A 22,821-nucleotide genomic window follows, 5' to 3' on the forward strand; every position below is an offset into this window, starting at 1 on the left:
GAGATCTAAATGAGCAGGCTACCAGAGGGAATCGCGAGAGAGGCTTCTTGAAGTCATCAGCTTGCAAAGCAGAGACTTAACCCCTGTCTCACTGAATAACATAAACTTGGTCATACCAGCTGCCAATAGGAGCATCCATTTTTCTTTCTTTTTGTAATATATAACATACTTGTGATCTTGCCAGGTTTGGGGCTACCCCAGGAAATTTTGGTAGGTCTTTGCTACATCAGCTTTCTCCTCTGACCTTGAGCTAATAGTCTTCTTTTTACACTATGACTCAACTGACATGCTGTGTCCCAGTGAGCTGGGACCAGAGAGCTCAGCTTCGTTTTGAGGACCTGTATTTGTTCTACACGGAATACTAAGTATCTTGACATTTTAATTGCTAATATTTGAATCTGGGGGAGATCTAGGAGGGAGGAGGGAACACCAATGGAAAACTGAGTTATTCGTAGAAGTATGATGCATTCATCTAGAACAGTTCAGTTCACTTTCGAAAACCATAGGAATAGTGCCGGAGGAAGAGTAGGCTGGTAATTATGATCCCAAACTGGCCAAGTTTATATCACGGTTCCACCAGTAATAGGGAGTGGGACTTTGGGGAAATTATTTAAATTCCTCTTGCCTTGGGCGCCCGGGTGTCTCAGTCGGTTAAGCGGCTGCCTTTGGCTCAGGTCAGGATCCCAGGGTCCTGCGATCGAGCCCCACATCGGGCTCCTTGCTCAGCAGGGAGTCTGCTTCTCCCTCTGCCTCTTCCCCCACCACTTGTGCTCTCTCGCTCTCTCACTCTCCCTCTCTCTCAAATAAATAAATAAATAAAATCTTTAAATTCCTCATGCCTTAATTTCTTCATTTCTAAGGTGGGTTTAGCCACCTTGTAGGTATATTCTGAGAATTCAGTGAGTTAATATATGTGAAGAGTTTAGAATTGTTCCTAGCCCGTGGTAAGCACTCAGTAAATGTTAGCTATTGTTCCTTTTTAGAAGTGGAAAGTTGCTATAGGATAGACTGAGTGACCCCACCCCACCTTCCTGAATACTCAGCTGACTTTGTACAAATGTTAAACTAGTGTTTCTGAAGTTTTGGAAATTTGGGTACGTTCATAGTTTTTCCCTATCTCCATTGTAGCACATGTACTAATAATAGATATACTATATTTGCTTAAAAAATTTTAAAGTATCATTTAATTAATTCTGTTTTAAAAAGGAAATTATAATTCCACCTTACATGATCAACTAGAATTTCTTGCCATAAGTAGAAAGTACTTAAAAAAATAATACATAGGGGCGCCTGGGTGGCACAGCGGTTAAGCGTCTGCCTTCGGCTCAGGGCATGATCCCGGTGTTCTGGGTTCAAGCCCCACATCAGGCTCCTCTGCTATGAGCCTGCTTCTTCCTCTCCCACTCCCCTGCTTGTGTTCCCTCTCTCACTGGCTGTCTCTATCTCTGTTAAATAAATAAATAAAATCTTTAAAAAAAAAATAATACATAAATGCTAAAGAAAAAAATGTTTTGTGTGCTCGGAAAGTCACTTCACATGCCTATGCCCAAGTTAAGCGCTCTTCTCTTTGGGAGACGTGGCATTAGATGTTGTCAACATTTAAAGACCCATTGTGTCCTACGTCCTCTTAGTCTACATTTTCTGAAAACAATATGTATTTATTTTTATTTTTTTAAAAAGATGACTCATCTATAATGAGAAAAGTTCAAATTAAGTCAAATCCATTTGGCTACCTAAAAATTGAGATGACAGTAGGGCTTGGATGGATTTTGAGTAGTTTATTAGTAATTCATTCAGCAATTTGTTGAGTAACTATTTTGTGCAGAGCAACCTTGAGGTGATCACAGAGAAATATGTCTGCTGGTAAGCAGCTTGCTGAATATCCTGACGCAAACACTTCCTTAGTCCTCCACGTGAACCGTTCTCAAAAGGGGTGATATCAGGGGCACCTGAGTGGCTCAGTCGTTAAGCGTCTGCCTTCGGCTCAGGGCGTGATCCCAGGGTCTTGGGATCGAGCCCCATATCGGGCTCCTCCGCTGGGAGCCTGCTTCTTCCTCTTCCACTCCCCCTGCTTGTGTTCCCTCTCTCTCTGGCTGTCTCTCTTTCTGTCAAATAAATAAATAAAATCTTAAAAAAAAAAAAAAGAAACTCATTTAAAAAAGGGGGGGTGATATCGCATTAGCAGACATACAGTATACCTGTGGCATTAAAATTTCATGGGGGAAATTGGGAAAATATGTCTAAAAAAATCTCCTTCGGTGGGCTAAAATGACAGCAAGATTTATGTAGACCGAATAAACATAGGACCACTGAAAGGCGAGCTTGAAATCTGAAAACTTCTAGCTTCAGAACTGGTAATAAACTTGTAAGAATTATCTCTTATCTTCTTGGGGTAACCACAGGATGAGCCTAATCTCCCATGGAAAAGCCCCTAGATACTTAAAGATAACATTGAGGAAATAGGACATCGTTTCTTCCATATTATGCTGAACATTCCTTTTTCCTCCAGATCTTTTTTTTAAGTAGGTCATGGTTTCACATCTTGGCACCCTGATCAATCTCCTGCCAACAGATGACGAAGTAATATTTAATCAGGTGCCAGATGACTATGTAGACACTATGAGTTCTCTCCCCAGTATGAGGGAGGGGAGAGCAAGTGGATTGGAAACATAAGGGGAAGCTCTGCTGGAAGAGATGTGACTTCAACTGGGCTTTGAAGTTTTGCCTGAGGGAAAGTTAAGAAAGAACATTCCAGATTTGGAGAATGGATTTGGGGGTGGCTGGGTAGGAGGGGTGGGAGTAAGTGTATTCCTGGCATTAACCAGGTGCTTAATAAATATCTGTTGAGTGTCTGTTTGTGGAATAAGAGTTGACGGTGTAGACTGGCTCTAGGTCTACAAATTGCCGACACAGTCTGATCAGTGTGAATATCCATGCTTTGGAGACCTCTTCCTCTTGTCTTTACATAATACTTTTTTTCTTTGATGACTGTAGTCAAAGTTATTTCTTACACAATTATGTACTAGTTAGAGAGCAGAATTTACTTTGCTTCTATAAGATTCCCTGATGTTAAAAGATACTGCTTATTTAGATTGTCAAATGGGAGCAGACTGCTTTTCGAGATCACTCCTGTGCAGTGGGATAGCTAGTGGACTGCCTGGAATTTTTGAGAAATTGTTCCAACTGCAAAAGTAAGTGAGCTCCTGTAGGCCACTGGCAATATTGAAAATGTCCGGAAAAGACATTGGCAGGCCAGCTCCCATGGAGACGTAACTTGGGACCTTTCTGACCTTGAAGTCCAAAGGCCTTAGACCAGTGTTTGAAGAGCAGATTCAATTCTAGCGGGTATTTTAGGCTTAGCTGTTCTGGAGCTCAGTCTCTGCAGGAGCCACATGAAAAGGACTCTTGGTGTCCTTCGGGAGCAGCTGCCTTCCCCCGCCACCTGTTCAACTGCATGGACTGTTTTTCCTTCCTGGAGGGAGAACTGGGTTCTAACACCACCGTCTGTCTGCATATGTATTTCCTTCCAAATGGTCCCTCTCGTCTGTATCCCAATATCATCCATCTCACACTTCATCCCTTTTTCTCTCCCGACTGCTGCCATCCAGTACACAGGCAGCCCCATGCTGGTTCACCTGCCGTGCTTAAACCTATTTGTGACCTTGGGTTAGGGGTCCCAACTAGATGTTTCAGCTCAGGTATAACCTGGTCAAAAGGCACTCTTTGCAGTGGGCGGGATTTCCAGCGACCTTAACAGTATAGAGGATTCAGCTGCTTATTTGCCCCAGTTCCTTTCAGCAGTTGCTGGCCACTTATTTGAGCTTGCACCAAGGAAAGGAAGAGTTACAAAACTGGGTGTGAGAGTGATTTGGGGGAATGTCTCCACTTGATTGCTGGTGCTTGAAGTAAGGGGGAAAACCCTTGTATGGTTATAGACAAGATTTAAAATACAACCCCCGCTCCCCCGCCGTGGAGTGATAGCACCATAAGCTAATACTACACAAATGTGTGAAGGACTTCTCCCAGGTTCTTTCCAGAGATCAGATTGCATGACGCATTGTACCCTGACTGCCACAGAGGGCGTGGCAGGGGTGGCAGGTAGGAAGGGAGAATCTGGCATTGTCACATTCCCTTCTGGCTGTCTCTCCAAGGCTGTGGCAATGACATACTTGGCAAGAACAGCCCCCTGACTTTATATATATCTCATGAAGTCTTTCTTCTTTTAACGCCTTGACAGTAGAAGGTAATAAGTGATGTATGTGTGGATAATGCAGTTTCCGGAGGCAACGTGCAAGCCACAGTGTGAGCTAAGGACAGCTAAAGCCAAGGTAACGACTTCATCTGCCCAAGTCTGAAACAGCATGTTAGATGCTCTTCCTGGGTTATTTTATTTCATCTTCACCACCGTCCTGAAAAATAAGCACCAGCATTCTGCTCTTTTACAGACAAGGGGACTGAGGGTCACAGACATGAATTAGCTTGTTGAGATGACAGAGCTAGTGGGTTGGAAGAGCCAGGCCTCAAACCAAGTCTGCCTGATTCTAGGCTCGGCTCGTAACCACTGCTCCATGCTGCCTCTCCCTTTGAAAGTAATAGATGGCATAGTTCACCTTTCCTTTAGAAGGCATGTTTTTCCTCTTTAGAGGAAGATGCAAATAAACATGGTCTTGTGTGACATCTAGGTCATAGGAACTGTAAAGTACTGCCTGGTTCTTTGGGGTGTTTGCTCTTGGAACCCATGTGAACGGGAAGTTCACACAGACCTTAGCAAGGCCCCCCTGGAGAGGAATCAAGGCCCTTCACCCACTGGTCCTGTTGAGGTGGAAGCAAGTGCAGGTGTGCCAGATACATAAGTGAGTCATGATGAAAGTGAACCTTCTAGCACCCAGATCATCTGCTCCAGGTAATGTCACACAAAGACAAGCTATCTCCATTAACCTAGCCTAAACTGCCAAATCATGAGCATGTTAAGAAATTATTGTTTAAAGCCTCTCCCCTCCAAAAAAAAGGGGGGAGGTTATATTTGAGAATCTAATGGAACTGATTCTCAAGCCCACAGAAACTTGTTAAGCTTGATGATTAGCACAGTGCTTTGGCCTGTGACGTGGCAGCAGTCTTTGGAGGAGTCAGGGTAACAATTCATTTTGTAGCCACCAGTGACCCTTCTCCCTTTCTGTGGTCCAGCCAGACCCTATGTCACAGAGAGGACTCTGGCCCATTTTATAACTCACCTGCTTTTTGGCCACCTGCCCTTCTCTCTTTTGTTTGTAGTTCCAGTTTCTTAGAAGGACCTTCTCTTTGTATATTTAAATAACTTGAACTCCACAAAATTTAACAAAGAAACAAGCTTTCCCTTGAACTTCTTACTAAAAAGTTTCCAAAAATTTCAGCAACGTAGCAGAACGAGCTTTTATTGATGGTCTGTATTTCCACAAAAAAACATGGACATGATAGAAAAAATCTTTTAAAATACAAAACCAAGTTCAAACAAAAGGAATTCCATCTCTAGATGCAGGGAATGAAGAGAGAACGTATATTCAGATTGGTAAACAGGGGCTTTCACTTTGTAGGTCCACAAGAGTTGATAGCTTTAGATGTGGACATGAGGGGTTGGGGCTGGGATTTTTAACTCCCTGGAGGGAAAGATAGGCAACCAGGAGCTGGAAGCGAGCCTCCACATACAGCCCAAACCATGGGAAAAGGATTGGGGAAACTCCACTTGCCTGGAGAAAATGGCAAGGAAGCTTGCTTCCTACAGATTGTCTTGAGTCGTGGGTTATTTGGAGAAAGAAATTAGAAATAGGCCAGCACCATTTGTGGGTTTGGGTCCAAATTTGTGCTCTTATTTATACTGCAGGAAGCCCATGTTAAGAAATTAACAATAAAACTGGTCTCTGCAAAAGTAAACACGAAACTACTCTGTCATGGTTATTTCCACAGCGCAGGTCAAACAGTTCTTGCTGAAATTAAGTTCACAGTAAAAATTTACAAACCAAGTGAGAAAACCACCATCAGAGGGAAGATAAGTATATAGGCAGGTAGGCAGATAGAGAAATTGCATACCATGAACTGGAAATAAGAAAATGAATATAATAGAGGTTAAGTCTATAAGATGATGTTTTAAAACATAAAAATTATATGAACTCATCTAATAAACTAAAATCTAACTAGATAAGTGAAAGAACAGAGTATAGTATGAGAAAAGAGCAGACAGATTTGGGAAAACAATAAAATTTAGAAATGATATAGTTATCATTGAGGTTAAAAGCTCATTAGATGAGGGCTGCTTGGGTGATGCAGTTGGTTGAGCGTCCGACTCTTGGTTTTGGCTCAGGTCATGATCTCTGGGTTGTGGGATTGAGCCCCACTTTGAGCTCCACACTCAGCACGGACTCTGCTTGAGATCCTGTTGCTCGGTCTCCCTCTGCCCCTCCCACTCATGCATGCGTGCTCTCTCACTCTGTCTCTCAAATAGGTAAATAAATCTTAAAAAAAAAAAAAGAAAGAAAACTGATTAGGTGAATGAAGTGTCAGAAGAATTAGATTAGAACAAAAGTTAGTGAACTTTAGTATGGCTCTAAGGAAAGCACCTTTAGTATATAACGCAAGAGATGAATAGAGAAGAAATATAAACACTTTATAGGAGTAGGAGACATAGGGGATAGTAATAAGGCCTTCTCATAGATGTCTAATATAAGAGTGCCAGAAGAAAAGAATGGAGGCCAAAGCCATAGTGGCTCAAAACTTTTCAAACTGGTTAAAGGCATATATACGTAGGTTCATCAAACATAGCTAATTCCAAGCAGGCTAAATTAAAAGAGCCATACCCAGGTACCCAGTGATGAAACTGTTGAATATTAAAGAAAAATCTAAAAGGAACTAGAGATAAAAGACAAATTATTTCTATAGGGATTATTATTAGACTGACAGTAGAGTTCTTATCAATAACAGATGTCAAGAGACAGTGGAATATTATTTTCAATGGTTGAAATAAAATGACTCTTAGCTTATAATTCTATACCCAGCGATATTATCATTCAAAAGTGAGAACTAAGTTATTTTCAGGCAAGACAAGGCTAAGACATTTTACTACTCAGTGGTCCCATCTGAAAGAACTAGGTATTTTAATAACAAAGATAATGAATCTAAAAGCGAACAGAATTCAGAAAGCAGTACTGAAGGAGGAAATTGGCAAACATGTTTATAAATCTAAGTATCGAACATTTAAAAAAACAGAAACTATGTTAGAGTACTTGAGAACAGAACCAGTTGTGTGTGTGTGTATGTACATATGTATATGGAGAGAGAGAGAGAGAGAGAGAGAGAGAGAGAGAGAGAGAGATAAGGAATAGGCTCACATGATTTAGAGGTTGAAAGTCCCAAGTGCTATAGTTGGCAAGCTGGAGACCCAGGAGAGCCAGTGGTGTAGGTCCAGTCCAAAGGCCTACAGGCTTGAGATCCAGGAGGAGCCAATATTTTAGTTTGAGTCCAGAGGATGTCCCAGATTGAAGGCAGTCAGGCAGGTAAACTAGTCCTTTACCCAGTATTTTATGTTCTAGTCAGACCTTCAACTGATTGAATGAGACCCATCCACATTGGTGAGGGCAATCTGCTTTACTCCAATTCAAATGTCAGTCTTATCCAGAAACACCCTCACAGACATAACCAGAATAATGTTTGGTCAAAAGTCTGGGCACCCTGTGGCCCAGTCAAGTTGACATAAAATTAACCATCACAGAAACTAAGAAATTATGTTTACAAACAGAATGGTTGAACAAAAATAATAGACAGAATAACATGGAGGCTGATGGGGAAGGGGGGCTTCCTGATTGGAGTCAGTGCATTCTAAATTCCTTATATAGCCGGGCCTTGAACAACATGGACCTAAACTGCATGGGTCTACTTATATGTGGATTTTTTTTTTATACATACAGTGCAGTACTATTTTTATAAACACAGTGCAGTATTTTCTCTTCCTTATGATTTTCTTAATAACCTTTTCTTTAGCTTTATTGTAAGAATATAGTATATAATACATATATAAAATATGTGTTAATTTTATGTTATCAGTAAGGCTTCCTGTCAACAGTAGGCTGTTAGTAGTTAAGTTTAAAGTGGTTAAGTTTTAAGTTTAAGTTTTAAGTAGTTAGGTTTATATGTGGGATTGTTGACCACCCAGGGGATTGGTGTCCCTAACCCCTATGTTATTAAGGGTCAACTGTGCTCAGAATTACAAAGGAGATATGATTAAATTAGGTATGGGTTCATTTAAAATTAATTAATTAAAAATTAATAAGACTATAGAAGATTTGGGGCATCTGGGTGGCTCAGTTGGTTGGGCATCCAACTCTTGATTTCAGCTCAAGTCATGATCTCAGGGTCATGAGCCCTATGTCTGGCTCCATGCTCAGTGGGGTGTCTGCTTGAGATTCTCCCTCTCCTCTGCCCTTTCCCTCCTCTCTCTCTCTCTCTCTTTCTTTCTCTCTGTCAAATAAATAAATCTTAAAAAAAAAAAGAATATAGAAATTTTAATAATACAATTAAAAATCTTGGCCTACTAGACATACCTGAACCCCATACCTTAAAAATAGGAGCTTCAGTATTTTTTAAGAGATGTAAAATATTTATAAAAATTGATTGCCTATGAAAACACCAATGGAAGTCAAATAGATACCCTCAAATGAATATAAGCATCACATACTTTGACCAATATGATCAAATTAAAAATTTGAAATAAGTTTTTAAATAATTTATGGATCAAAGATGAAATCATAATGGAAACTATAAAATATTTATAAATAAATGAGAACAACACTTGTGGCATGTAGCTAAAGCAGAATTTAGAGGAAAAATTATAGCCTTAAAAAGTATATGTTGAAATAAAAGATTGAAAATTTAAATAATAAAGATAGTAAGTTTGTAAAAGAATAATACAACAAACTCCAAGTGGAAAGCCAGAAATAAAGATGACAAAAGGATGAATTAAATGAAGTTGGAAGGAATGAAGCAGTAGAGAAAATCAACAAAACCAAAATCTAGTTCCTTAAAAATACTAGTAAAATGAACCAACCTCTAGCAAGACTGATAAATAAAAAAGTTTACACAAATTAATATTAGACTATTTAAAGTAAATTTAATTGAAGATACAGACATTAAGTCAGAGTGGCAGGGGCATGGATATTTATTATTTTAGGCTCTTGAAATATTTCACAGAAGCAGATCGTAATCTTAGGCATTACGCCTTAGTCCGGGCATCGCCTGTTGCCTCTCTCCCATAGCATGCTTTAACAGGGACCAGCTCTCCCCTATCCTTGTGCACACAGCTCCAAGTGGTTCATGCATTCCTGCTTTGTACATGCTTAGTAGAAAGTTGACATTCCAGCAGCTGAAGCTGTGACAGAGGTAAACTCTGAAATCAAGAGGATGAATGCCTCTAGCAAAGGTTAGGGAGAACAAGTCTCCTGTCCACATGTGGTCAAAAAAGATGGATGCAGCTTGGCCATAGGTAGTAACTGGCCAGGGGACATCTTGCTTATGAAGGGTACTGTCTTCCTTGAGCCCTTCTTATTCCTAGTCATCCCAAGATTGCCCAGCCGCCTTTCCTTACCTGATTGATACTGCTCATCCCTTTGGCAGCTCTTAGGTTCAGAATATGTGTGTAAAAGTAAGTTTGCATTCGTTTGGCTCGATCTTAGACACAGGCATACTTCTGTGAAGCCGAAGTCCTAAAATCCGCAAACAGAAGGCAGGCACATCCTGGGTAGCCAAGGCCTCAAATCCCTATATATTATCATTTTCTTGCTCTAAAAAATGGCAGGTTGAGGGGCACCTGGGTGGCTCGGAGCGCCTGGGTGGCTCAGTCGGTTAAGCATCTGCCTTCGGCTCAGGTCATGATGCCAGGGTCCTGGGGTCGAGCCCTAGATCAGGCTCCCTGCTCAGCGGAAAGCCTGTTTCTCCCTCTCCCTCTGCCTGCCACTTCCCCTGCTGTGCTCTCTGTCAAATAAGTAAATAAAATCTTTAAAAAAATAAAACAAAAATAAATAAAAAATGGCAGGTTGCGAGAAAGGAAAAGGCATTTTGTTGAGTTTAAAATGAATGTGGATTCAATATATAGTTTTTACTCTTCAATTTAAAATGATTGACTTGTTCTCGCAAGCTTTCTCTGATTTGAATAGGATCCTATTCAATATATTCAGACTATTTTTTAAAAAGTGCGTTGGCTCTGATTCTTAATTCTGATAAGCACAATACTCGAAAATTTATATTGTGAGGAAAATTAGGATGTCATTAGTTTCTTTTTTCTGTAATATTTCCTTTTCTTCCCTCACAAAATAAGTGACCTCATCTTCTTATGTTCTAGAGTATTGTCCCTCCTGTATTTTAAAAAGAGCCTTTGGGTGAGGGGCACCTGGGTGACTCAGTCAGTTGAGCATCTGCCTTCAGCTCAAGTCATGATCTCAGGGTCCTGGGATCAAGCCCAATTGCATTGGGCTCCCTGCTCAGTGGGGAGTCTGCTTCGCCCTCTCACTCTCCCTGTGCTCTTGCTCTCTCTGTCAAATAAATGAAATAAAATCTTTAAAAAAAAAAAAAAAAAGAGCCCGTCGTGGTGCCTGGCCGGCTTCGTAAAGCGTGCAGCTCTTGATCTCTGGGTCATGAATTTGAGCCTCACCCTGGGTGTAGAGATTACTTAAAATCTTTAAAAAAATAAAAAGTAAAAAAAGTGAAAAAGAGCCTTCAATCTGATTTGCAGTGAGTTATCATATAGTTTGGTTCTCACTATTACTTAAACTTAAATGAAATCGACCACAAAATAGCTGTTGTAGCTCTTTTCTGAACAAACCCACAAGAACCCCTTAAGGTAATCAGCTCAGATAATATTGTCATTTTCTACAGAAGAAGATAGTGAATCTGAAAGGCGCCATATTCCATAAATTTGTCCTGGTTGCTGAGCTGGTTGTAGAGAGAGGGCTGGAGAGTGTTCCTCTCATGATGATGCTCTTTTTGGGATTCCAGATACGGCTTCGACACTTGCAGAACAAACTGAAGGTTACAGATGGCTAACCACATGAACGTGGCTATATGCATGCGGAATAGGAAGCAGTTAAAGAATAGGAAATAATTAAAATAAGTGTACTGCATTTTTTCTTTGTGGACTCATTACTGTGCTTAAGTGAAAAAGATGTAATTTCCCTATTTCTTTACCGTATTTACTAACATAACATTTATCATATCTGTCAGTGATCTTATGGTACTGAACTTGATAAAGAACATCATAATATAAAAAAAAAAAAACCAAAAAACTGAAAGTCATCTGAACATGAATGATGTTGATTCGTGGTTTGTGTTCATTCTATTAACTAGATAATTATCCAATATGTAGTTTAGTTTGTGTTTGTGTGAATAAACCCTAAGCCGTTTTGCTGAATGTTTGGGAATGAATCCATTGGAGGACTTGGAAGAATTGTTTACTAGGCAGCACTAGATTCAGCTTTAGTTTAGAGACTTGCCTTCCTCCTGTGCAAAGGAGGAGGAGTTCTGGTCACCTTGGCTTCCACATGCCTACAGAAAACAGCAGGGCCAGGATCTCTTGTCTCCATGTGCTAAGTGTGTGATCTGATAGAGCCTTCCTCATGAGATGCCTCCCCTGGCCTCTTCTTCCATAGGTGTTCCTGGAGTAAGGTCAATTTAATTTATAATTGGCTATGAGGAGGCACATTTTGGGACAAAAACTCATATATAAATAATGAAATACATATTTTTTTTCCTTAAGATTCCCTCAGTGGTTAGTCAACTTTACCTACTTTCCTTATCTGTGAAATGGATGCAGCGTTTTATGGCTGTTGATGAGAATTAATTTAGAAAGGTTTAGAATTCAGAGATGCTTTCTTGGCTAAAAGTTATTTTTATTGACATCATTCAAGTGTGACCTGCCTTCCCTAAGCTCTCCATATACATATGCTTGGTTATAAAATACTTACCTGCAAAAGGTAAATATTTCTTTTCTGATTGTTCTTGCTGTGTTTTTTTTTTTCCCCAAGCGGGCTTTTCCAAAGCTAATTTATCTGCAAGGAGACATATGCTTTAGGTCTGTACTTGTTAATTTACCTTAGAAAAATTAGGTCATCTTCAAATCTGGCAGTGTAGCTTATACACTTGGCAAAATGGTCTAATTAAAATCTTCTCTTAGATTATAAAAAAGGAAAAAAATTATTAATATCAGTAATGTTTTCATTTTCATGGTTTGTGTACATATAGGTATATGTCACTCCTCGCGCTGCACTCAAAGTATGTTGACTGTTAACAGTTCATCTCTTTTCTTCTACAGCCTCCAAGTCTGTTATAAATAGTATGCTACGGGACCCTTCTCAGATTCCAGATGGAGTTCTAGCAAATCAGGTCTATCAGGTATTAATCACAGCTGTCTATTTTCAGTGGCAGTGCTATCTGCCTAGCAGAGTAAAGGATTTTAAACCTCATTTAATTACTGTCATCATAAACTATCACTGAGGTCAGGGTGCACCATAAATGGCAATGCAATATTTGCAAGAAGAGCATTTCACTTTTTAATAGCTTGCTTTTATAGTGAATAAAAAGCATGTGATTTTTGTTTTCTGTGATTAAATCTTAACAGCCTTTTGATAGTTGTTTTTTTTTTTTTTTTAAGAAAAGTAATTACTGCTTTTAGGATACTAGTTAACGGTAACAGTTTTTGTAGTCACCCCAGACCCCTTCTCTGTTTTGTCTGCAGTGCATTGTGAACGACTGCTGTTATGGACCACTGGTGGACTGCATCAAACAGTATCCTTTCCCATAAAATTTTAGGTGCACAATTGATGAGCTCAGACTCAGTGGAGGAGATGTGTCTAGCTGTAACCTGACATAAAGTTCTGCTTCACAAAACACATTTCATACTCTTCTACTTTACATTCAATCAGCTGGAGGGTCACTGCAGACCACCCTTTTCTCCAGCTTAAGGAAAATCAGATGGGCCACGGGAGGCTGTCAGTTTGGCAGTTACACTCACAGGCTTAGTGCAAACTGCTGGGTTTCCGAGAGTTTAAAGGTACAGGGTCATGGGGCACGTAACTTACTGTCTGGGAATGTAGCTCACCAATCCAATGAACATTTTAAAAAACAGAACAAATTTCTATTTAAGATGAGCCCAATTCAGTTGAGTTTCCTAGAACAAATCTGGAGCCTGGAGTTGAAGGATGACGTGATTAAAATACCACGCAGGCCATCACATCTGAAAGGGTCGCGGACTCTTGTTGCTTAAATGCTGATCACAGTCTGAACTGTCATTTGGATCCCTAATAAACCATTTTAGAGAAACCAAGCTAATCTTTCCCTCTGGGCTGAACTTAAAGCTATGAAAATAGATGTGGAGTAGGTCTTCATTAAAGGCATTGAGATTACTAAAGAGTTAATGCTTCCTTCTTGAAACGGGATGCGAGCAGACAGTCGCTGCTTCATGAAGGAGGATGTTCTTCAGCCATACATTTAGTTGCATTGGGGCAAAACTAAGAATTTTGATAATCCTAGGTGAAAAATGCTATTTAAAGAGTCCGTAACTAGTAATTTTTTAAATGGAAATTATCTTCCACCTGAGTCCATGAGCCTCGCATTTCTTCATACTGAACAGCCTTCCTAATGCGGGTTTTGCGAGTGTGGGCAGCACAGCATCCAGTTGAGACTCAGTGCTCCCAGTCAGGAAGCTTTCTGTTGAAAGCCTTTTTTGTTGAAAGTCAAGTGTTTGTGTGTGTGTGTGTGTGTGTGTGTGTGTGTGTGTGTGTGTTTATCCCACCTTGTTTTCACAAAGGCTTAGCGTCTGTAAAATTTTTATAAGGAAACTCACTCATTTTCCTTTTTATAAAGTTAACCTTTGAAAAATAATCTCTTAACAGAGCCCTCTTGTAAGAATATTCAACTACCTAAGTTATAGCCCTTTATACATTTATTCTTCAAGTCTGTTCCCCCCGATGTAGTTTAAATTAAAAAAAATCACAGCACTGTCATAAGCTTGCCTTTTTATTAGACCAAAGTGAAACCATACTTCTATTTTCAGTATAAAATTAATGATAGCATTAGAAATTGTAGGAGTGCCCACCTCATGTTGCTACAGTGATAAAGTTTTAGCCCATTTGTATAACAACTAACACCATCTCAGAGTATCTGGGGCAGAATTACACGTTAATTTCAAAGCACATAAAATAGTTAAAAATCAATTTAAAGTTAAGGTTTTAAAAGCATAATGTCTTTTGAAGGATTGCATATTGATTTTAAATATAACTATCTAATTATATATGCATGGACTAAAGTATGAAGTCAACTGCTTTGTAAATGCCAGGAGGCTATTTTTCAGTAATAGTTGAGATGCTTACGGGAAACTAGATTGCTGTATTGCTGGCTAAGAAAATGGCTTGTGAGGTTATTTACAAGTTTTGCCCCATGGTCACTGCCATACATCAATAATAGGTATTATTATAGACAAAGTCTAAGTGTTTTCTGCTTATAGAGCATTATAAATTCTGTTCGGAGTATTTTCTTTACATTTTTGCCATCATTCACTTTCCCTTTTTGGCTGTGTTATTGCCAGTAGAATTTAATGCAGTACATGATTTCTATTGATAAAGATAATTATGTATGTCTATAAATTGCATTCACTGACTAGATTATAATTTTGCCATTCCATTATGCCTATTGCCAGTGAAATTACTGTTTTTATAAGCTTTGTGTTCTAGACCTTGTATTTTATATATGTTCATATCAAGCAAAGAATAATCAAGAAGTATGTCTTTCCCAAATTTCAGATCGGTGATTGCTTTTCCCATGCAAAATAAAACAAGCTGGGAAATTTATAGAGAATTGATTTTATTTTTGCACTGAAGGAGTAGCAGTTTCATATAATGTAAATATACTTGCATAGATGTTTCCTAGACGGATCCACAGGAATTACTTTATTTCACACTGAATAAAAATTAGTAGTTTTCCATGTGAGTGAAAATGCTATTTGTATGTTATTCTGATAATTTAGTAATGTTTACGTTGCTTACTGTCGATAAATTACATCATTTTGTAAGAAAGAAAGTACACATTTAGTAAATAGAATAGGTGCAAAATCTTTTTACTCCATTATGAAAATGTTACATGTAGACATTTGTGTAAGTAGAATAAAGGAAATTGGTCGTTTACAAATAAGACACCGTGAAAAGCACAGTAGCAAAGAGTATATAAATTGTCCTTGTGCTTTCTTTTTCTTTCAGTGTCTAAGACATTTTTTTCCTGAATAGCCACGTCCATCCACACCTTTCCTGCCACAAATATAGTCACTGACACAAAAGGTGTGAGAAACCAGCCACCTCAACTTTCCAAAGTGTGACTCCAGGACACAGCTATTACACAAAGACCGATACAGAGAAGAAGCAAGGAATAATAATGATGCAGGAAGCTTAAAATGCTGTGGGTTTCATTTCTGTACCATCAGTAACCTCAGTTTCATGATTCAACATTTTAGATGTAAATAATTTACAACAATAAAAGTGAGAGCGCATTTATGTGGATTAGAAGTAAATAATTTAGTTCTAACATGTGGGATGCCCCTAATGATGAGAGACCATTGAGAGGTATTCATCAGATGTCTCCAGTGGACTCCGCGAATGTGTGAAATTTTGTGATTTGAAAATTTTTGTTCCTTCATTCTGTTTCCAATTACAAGTTAAATAAGTACAGCCACGTGCATGGTGGGGACAGGGGACAACAGAAGGAAAAATACAAAGATGAAGACTTGGGGCTCATTTTGACAGTGGACATGAGTGGCCACGTCTCTCAAATTATGATTTAAATGATATTCACCTGTATGTGTTGATAAAGGGCAGATAATTCTCTAGGAATTTTTTTTAACAAATAATGCACACATTTTATTTCACTTAAATTGCACTCTTGCAGTGCATGATCAGAATCAGAGAGTCTCTGTTAAGCTGAGGAGTGATACAGCCAGGTTGACATTATCCAGTGGAGAATTAGATAGTTAATACCAAATGTTTTTGACAGAATCAAAGTACCAGAATAGGATAATGCTCCTTTTCAGATTTTGTACAATCTCATCCTTTTGGAAAATAGAGCAGAATTCTAAGTCCTATTCCTAATTTAATGATTTACCAGCCATGGGACCTTCAAGCTTCTCAGCCTTCTTGAACTTTGCTTTCCATAATTATAAAAATGGGACTAATAATAGCACCTATTCATGTGGTGGCAGTGAAGGTTAAATAAGATGATACCCCAAATGAAAATGCAAATCAAAACTACAGTGAGATATTATTTCACATCTGCCGGAATGTGAAATCAACAAGACAAGAAACAAGTGTTGGTGAGGATGTGCCCTGTTGATGGGAATGCAAACTGGTGCAGCCATGGTGGAAGACGGTATGGAGGTTTCTCAAAAAGTTAAAAACAGAACTACCCTATGGTCCATCGATCGCACTATTGGGTATTTACCCCCAATATACAAAAACACAAATTCAAAGGATACATGCACCTGTATGTTTATATAGCATTATTTACAATAGCCGAGATGTGGAAGCAGCCCAAATGTCCATTGATAGATGGAGGAATAAGATGTGGTGTATGTACACACACATACACACACAGACACACACACTGGAATATTATTCAGCCATAAATAGAATGAAATCTTGCCATTTGCAATGATATGGATGGATCTAAAGAGTATAGCGCTAAGTGAAATAAGCCAAAGACAAATAGCATATTTCATTCATATATGGAATTTAAGAAATAAAAGAGCAAAGGAAAAAAGGAGACAAAGCAAGAAACAGACTCTTAACTCTAGAGAACAAACTGATGGTTACCAGAAGGGAGGTGGGTGGGAGGACGAATGAGATAAGTGATGGGCATCACGGAGGGCACTGGTGATGACCACTGGGTGATACACGGAAGTGTTGAATCACTATATTGTACACCTGAAAGTAATATAACGCTAAGTACTTTAACTGTACTGGAAATAAAATTCTTTAAAAAATTAAAAATTAAAAGAAATAATAGGCTGGATTGGTAGCAGAGGAAGTAGTAAAAATTTGGTGAATATTATATTTAGTTGTAAGTTGACACCAGCAGGAGTTGGCGAGTTTTGTATCGAGAGGAGTGTGGGAGAAAGGTAGAAATCGAGGACTCCTGCATTCTGGTTTGAACCGCATGGAGCTGTCAGTAACTAAGATGGTAAAGAAACAAATGGCATACGCATATGTGAGCAGCTGAACGTAATGAATCTGCAACTATAACAATAAAATAACCAAAGTTTATTGAGGACTTACCAAAAAAAAAAAAAGATACCTCAAGTGTTTAACACCAAGGCTTAGGGTTGTAGTATTAAAGAAATATTAGCTAGTATCAGTTATTTTTACAAAATTAATTTTAATACTTTTCAAGAAGTTGTACGGAGGTCGTACAAAAGGCTTTGTAACATCATATTCCGATCCTCTGCTTTGCCACACTTGAACCGTGTGACTGTGTGCGGATTCTTTTCTAAGCCTTGGTTCCCTCATCTATAAAATAAGGGTGATAATAACTAAGGATGAAATAACATACATAAGGCACTTAACACAGTACCTACCTCATAGTAATCACTCAAAGAATTTACATGTGCCTGTATCTGTTTCTATGCATATGATAATATGTGTGCACACACGCACGCAAGAGAAAACTTGAAGCAGCCTCTGCACCCACACCCCAACTCACAGTTCTTAGCAGCATTCAGTCTTTCCTCCAGAGTGCATAGGATTCTCAACAAGTCAGCTATTTGGCTTCACACATCACAGAAGATCACCAACCATAGGCTGAAAGTGGAACAGAGGCTAGAAATGCTGGCTCTGGGACAAGTATGGATTCTTAGAAGATTTATGGAGCTCTGTAAGACTGGAAACTCTATGGCAAAGCCCGGTTGGTATTCTTTGCTGCACTTAATAAGTGTTTAATAAATGTACTAAATTGAATTGAGGGATTTTTAACATAGTACAAAGGATGTTTAAAATGACTCTCCCTCCTTTCAAAAGAAGGTGCACATCCATTTATAAATCTTTGTTTGCCCAAATGCATATAAACATTACAGAAACAGGAAAATTCCATTGAATCATTTAAATGAGGGCATGTATGTAGAAACCTCATTCCTCAGAAATGTGGGCTAGAGGTGGAAGTAGTTGCTATGATTACTCAATTTTCCATTTCATCTCAAAGTAGACACCTGGTATTAGCATATTTTTTATTGTATAATTGCACCTGTGTTACCCTCCTTAACTACAGCTTCTCAGTGCCATTGGTCATGAGCACGAAGTCCTGCTAAGAGACATGCTTCTGGAGAAAAACCTGTCCTTCCTAGGTAAGTATTACTTACATCCTCTCTAGCTCGTAATATCTCCATGAGTACTTAAATATATATTTTTTTAAAAATCTTCCACTCGCAGTTATTATGCACTAAAGGAAGAGTGAACGATGATTGATGCTGTTCGTGTTATCTTTTATTGATTTAGAACTGAGCAGGAACTCAGTTACCTAATCCCTGTATATACAGCACATGCACAGGCTTGCAATTAATATTTCATAGAATAAGTGGCTGAAAAAATGCTTTAATATCTGTTGCAGTATTACTTTTGGTGTCATGAGATATTAACCATAATCTGGGCCTTATGAGAGAAAGAAACAAAAGAAATATTATCTATAAAATGCTTTATATGTTAAAAAGAATAGTTAGAAAAATTCATGTTGGATATGTTTGTCTCATGTATGGAATCAGAGTGTACTTTTACTTGAAAGCCAAATATCAAGCTTTTATTATTTTTATGCGAGGCATTAATTGTCACCATAGATCTAGTGTGATTTTTAAAAATCTCACAGGTATACATGGACATGTGTTTTTGTGTGTGTGCCAATGTGGAATCTTGTTACGGATTGTTATTTCTTTCAACATCTGAAGCATTAAAATTAAGCCTTGAAGGGCATACATGTGATAACTGATCTCAGAAACCATAAGGCACTCTACAATGAATTAATTCTTTTTCTCCATTGTAGATACAGTCATTTTAAAGGTTCTATACAAACCTAAATGTGCATTGTATACATCTGTTATATGTAGATATTTAAGTCTGCATAATGTGGTTTTTTGAGGTTGAAAAAAATCATAGAATATTGAATTACACAACTTTTGTTCCAAAATGGACAAAGATTTGGCGAAGGAAAGTCCATTGAATGGCCTTACATCAAGTTGAGGAGGGATGTTGAAGACAAGCCTGCAAAAAGTCTGTTTGTAGTCTTAGTATTCAGTATTTTTATTAATGAACTGGAGAATGGAGTTGAATGTATTATCAGGTTGCTGATAATTTAAAGATGGGAGATCTCATAAATATTCCCTAGCAGGGGCTAAAAAGGTTGATTTAGGAAAATGGCCTCAAATTAGTGAATTAAATTTCAGTATGTAAAAGTAGCAAGTTTTTTTCATGTAAGGACAACTGAAATATTCAGCCTAGGTGAAGAGGGTAAATTAGATAGAAATCACCTTTTATTTTTATTTTTATTTTTTGATTATTTTTTAATAAATGGAGCCCAATGCAGGGCTTGAATTCATGACCCTGAGATCAAGACCTGAGCTGAGATCAAGATCATGCTTAACTGAATGAGCCGCCCAGATGCCCCTAGAAATCACCTTTTAAAATCTAATCCAAAAAATGGAGGTAACAGCATAAATTCATGGGTTAGTTAGGTTAAAAAATTAAATATGCATACAGATGTGTGTGTATGTATATAGATGTATATTTATATGTGTGTATGTGTGTATAGCACCCATATTTCTTAGTCCTATTCTTTGAAGTGGACTACAAACAAGAAACAATCTTGCAGAAAAAGAAATCTAACCAGACAGAGAATGTATAATGGCTCAGAACTAATTGGAATGGATGACCGATGATGTACCATGACATATGTCTTAGAACTGTGGAGTCCTGATAGTATTACAAAATATCTGATCACATTGATCACTCAGATAGTGGCCAATATAGCATGGCCAAATCAGTTTTACTGTTTTGAAAGCACCAACAAGCAGTCATATTTTCAGGACTGCTTGGTGTTACTCTCTTGGCATCGTATGCTTATGGGTAGTCAGGCCCTTGGCACCATTTCTTTGCCTAGCCTAGCTTTTCTCCCCTTCCTTCCTGAGGACTAGATGACCCCGACAGGGAGGAGGAGCAAAAGGCTTACGTGTGCTCTAAACTGAGTTCCAGGTCCTTGACTCCCTTGATTCTGGGAACTGTGTTAGACTGAATTGACCATGGCTAGCAAAGGCAACGCAGAAACATCGCCAGGGAGTCATTAGCATTTGCATACAAGTGCAGAAAGGGGACTTACTACTTACGGGTCCTATCTAGTTCTCTGTGCTATCGGGTCTAGAGATAACCATTTTATTGAAGCATACCCAAAGGTGATACTTAACTGATCTTTAAAATAAATGAGTTATAGGATGTTTAGCTGACTCCATGTAACCTCAGTGCTGTTTTTAAGTATTTCCTTGTCAGCATACAAAAAAGTTAATTTATTCTATGCATTTTAAGCATTTTAATGTAGTACTGAATTATTACAAGTTTATTTACAAGTTAAAGCATGATGATTCAAAGCCTTGTATGAAATATTGTTCTGGGGTTTTCTTTTACCTTGTAAATACCCCTTCACAGTGGTAGATTTAGGTAAATTTAGATAGATTATCATTTTAAATCAACTATAGAAAAATATTGGCATAAAAATAGACCACTAAGCTGATGTTTTCTTTTTTTCTTTTTGAAGAATCTTTTTTTTTTTTTAAGATTTTATTTATTTATTTGACAGAGATAGAGACAGCCAGCGAGAGAGGGAACACAAGCAGGGGGAGTGGGAGAGGAAGGAGCAGGCTCCTAGCGAAGGAGCCTGATGTGGGGCTTGATCCCATAACGCCGGGATCACACCCTGAGCCAAAGGCAGACGCTTAACCACTGTGCCACCCAGGCGCCCCTAAGCTGATGTTTTCTTATTTACATGTATACATCTTGAATTTTGTTGCAGAGCCATTACAAACATGTTTGTTTTACTTTGATTCTTCTATAAGCAAAAGCAAAACTGATTTCTCCCTCTTTCTCGCTCTAATTCTTTTGGTTTCTAATATGCCACTACTTTCAAAAGACAAAGATTCTTATTTTTACATATTAACCCTTCTTAAGAATTATGACTTCCCTGAAAGCCTATCCCATTCTAAATTTTCCATTTTGTGTTCTATATGTAATTTTATAAAATACATATCTTATATGACCTTTTTACCAATAGAAGAGAAAAATAAAAATAAATAACCTTTATTTTAACCCTAATAATTTTTTTGAATTTCCTTGATCCATGACCATATACTGAGGAGTCGTTAAGGCACAAGATTTAACCAGGCACTATTGGGAAGAAAAAAGAGAAGAGCACTTTTCATCGAAGATTTGTGTATACTCCTGGATTTATCCTATTTTATAAATCTATCCATTTGTACATCTGTGAATAGGTACATTGTTTCAGAGAAATCAAAGTTGAATAAATGTTTAGTTTTTCCAACTAAAACAATATATTTCATTCATACATTTATTCATTTATTCCAAAAATAAGTTACTGAGTTAGGTACTATTTATTCGGAACTAAACATGAAGTCAGATGAAGTCCCTGCTTTTGTGGAATTATGGTCTAGTAGGGAGATAAGCTGTCAACCAATGTATACTTTCAATTTCTAGCAATTTCTCAGAGTTCTTGTAATTCTTTTATTTATTATTCATGCATTCTTTTCAACTAATTCTTGTTGAGCATATTTTCTACACTAGTTAGCGTGAAGATGATGGTAAGCATTTTGTCCCCCCCGGATGCTTTCAGTGATGCACACTGTTGCCTTGTCCAACACAGTAAGACTACAGTTCCATCTCTAGTGCATCTCAGTAGCTCTTCACTTGATGGTCTTGAAAATGAAAATGAATATATTCAAGGCTGTTGTTGTACTACTTCTATTAAACTTTTGAAAGAAAGATATAGATTATACTAAAAATCAATAGCCACCCTTTACATGTAAGAAAATGCTACTGGCTCATAAGCTACTTTTCCTGAAGCGGTGATGGAATTTTACTCACTTACCTGCTCTCTCACCAGCACCCTCCCGTCACCATGTGTTTCTAGGCTGGTCAGTTGAGCTCATTAGCTTGGTTATCTTACCACTGTGCTAACCAGTCTTTTCCTTTGTTGGTTCAGCAGACAGATTATCTTTTAGGTACCTACTTCGGGCAGGCACCATTAGGGATTAAAAAAATAAAAGTTGAATCAAACATGAAGCCTTGCAGGAAAATTTCAGTTAAGTTTCAGGTAAGTTCATGTCAGTTCTTTCCAAGGATAGTAATATAGAAGTAACATTTCTTGATCAGCATTTAAAGTCTGAGAAAAAGTGAAGAGCCTGCTACCCACTCCTAGGTGTAGATAGATGCACAAAGAATCTTTCTTAAACTTTAAATCGACCAACAAGTATTGTGATCATCCTTATCCCCTCTGCTAAGGGTTCATTCCATTTCTAGTATCAACAAAATAGAAAATGTATTTCAATTACTGGTGAAGATGCTTTGATTTTCATCTCTCCAGTAATTAATGAGACCATGTTTTGTTGTCTCTTCCATGCCCACCCTCTCCTCTTACCACCTTCTCAGGGGAAAGAGGAACTTTGGACAAAAGGGAAGGGAGGAAAGGAAAATAGTGATAGTAAGAAGACAACAAGACTGTTTGCAC

At 38.2% G+C, this 22,821-nt stretch overlaps 1 protein-coding gene across 6 annotated transcripts in view; it reads left to right on the forward strand.

Moving 5' to 3' along the window:
• The window catches only part of CDIN1 (CDAN1 interacting nuclease 1), a 211,583-nt gene that overhangs the window by 79,441 nt on the left and 109,321 nt on the right, over window positions 1-22,821 (forward strand). For all 6 annotated transcript variants that reach the window (XM_040620438.1, XM_040620439.1, XM_040620436.1 and 3 more), the window contains 3 exons: window positions 12,326-12,405; window positions 12,749-12,798; window positions 18,321-18,388. In XM_040620438.1, the coding sequence (XP_040476372.1) occupies window positions 12,326-12,405; window positions 12,749-12,798; window positions 18,321-18,388 (198 nt within the window). The remainder of the gene's footprint in view (window positions 1-12,325; window positions 12,406-12,748; window positions 12,799-18,320; window positions 18,389-22,821) is intronic.

This window comes from Ursus maritimus, unplaced genomic scaffold (genome assembly GCF_017311325.1).
Source record: "Ursus maritimus isolate PB19 unplaced genomic scaffold, ASM1731132v1 scaffold_35, whole genome shotgun sequence".
NCBI classification, from domain to species: domain Eukaryota; kingdom Metazoa; phylum Chordata; class Mammalia; order Carnivora; family Ursidae; genus Ursus; species Ursus maritimus.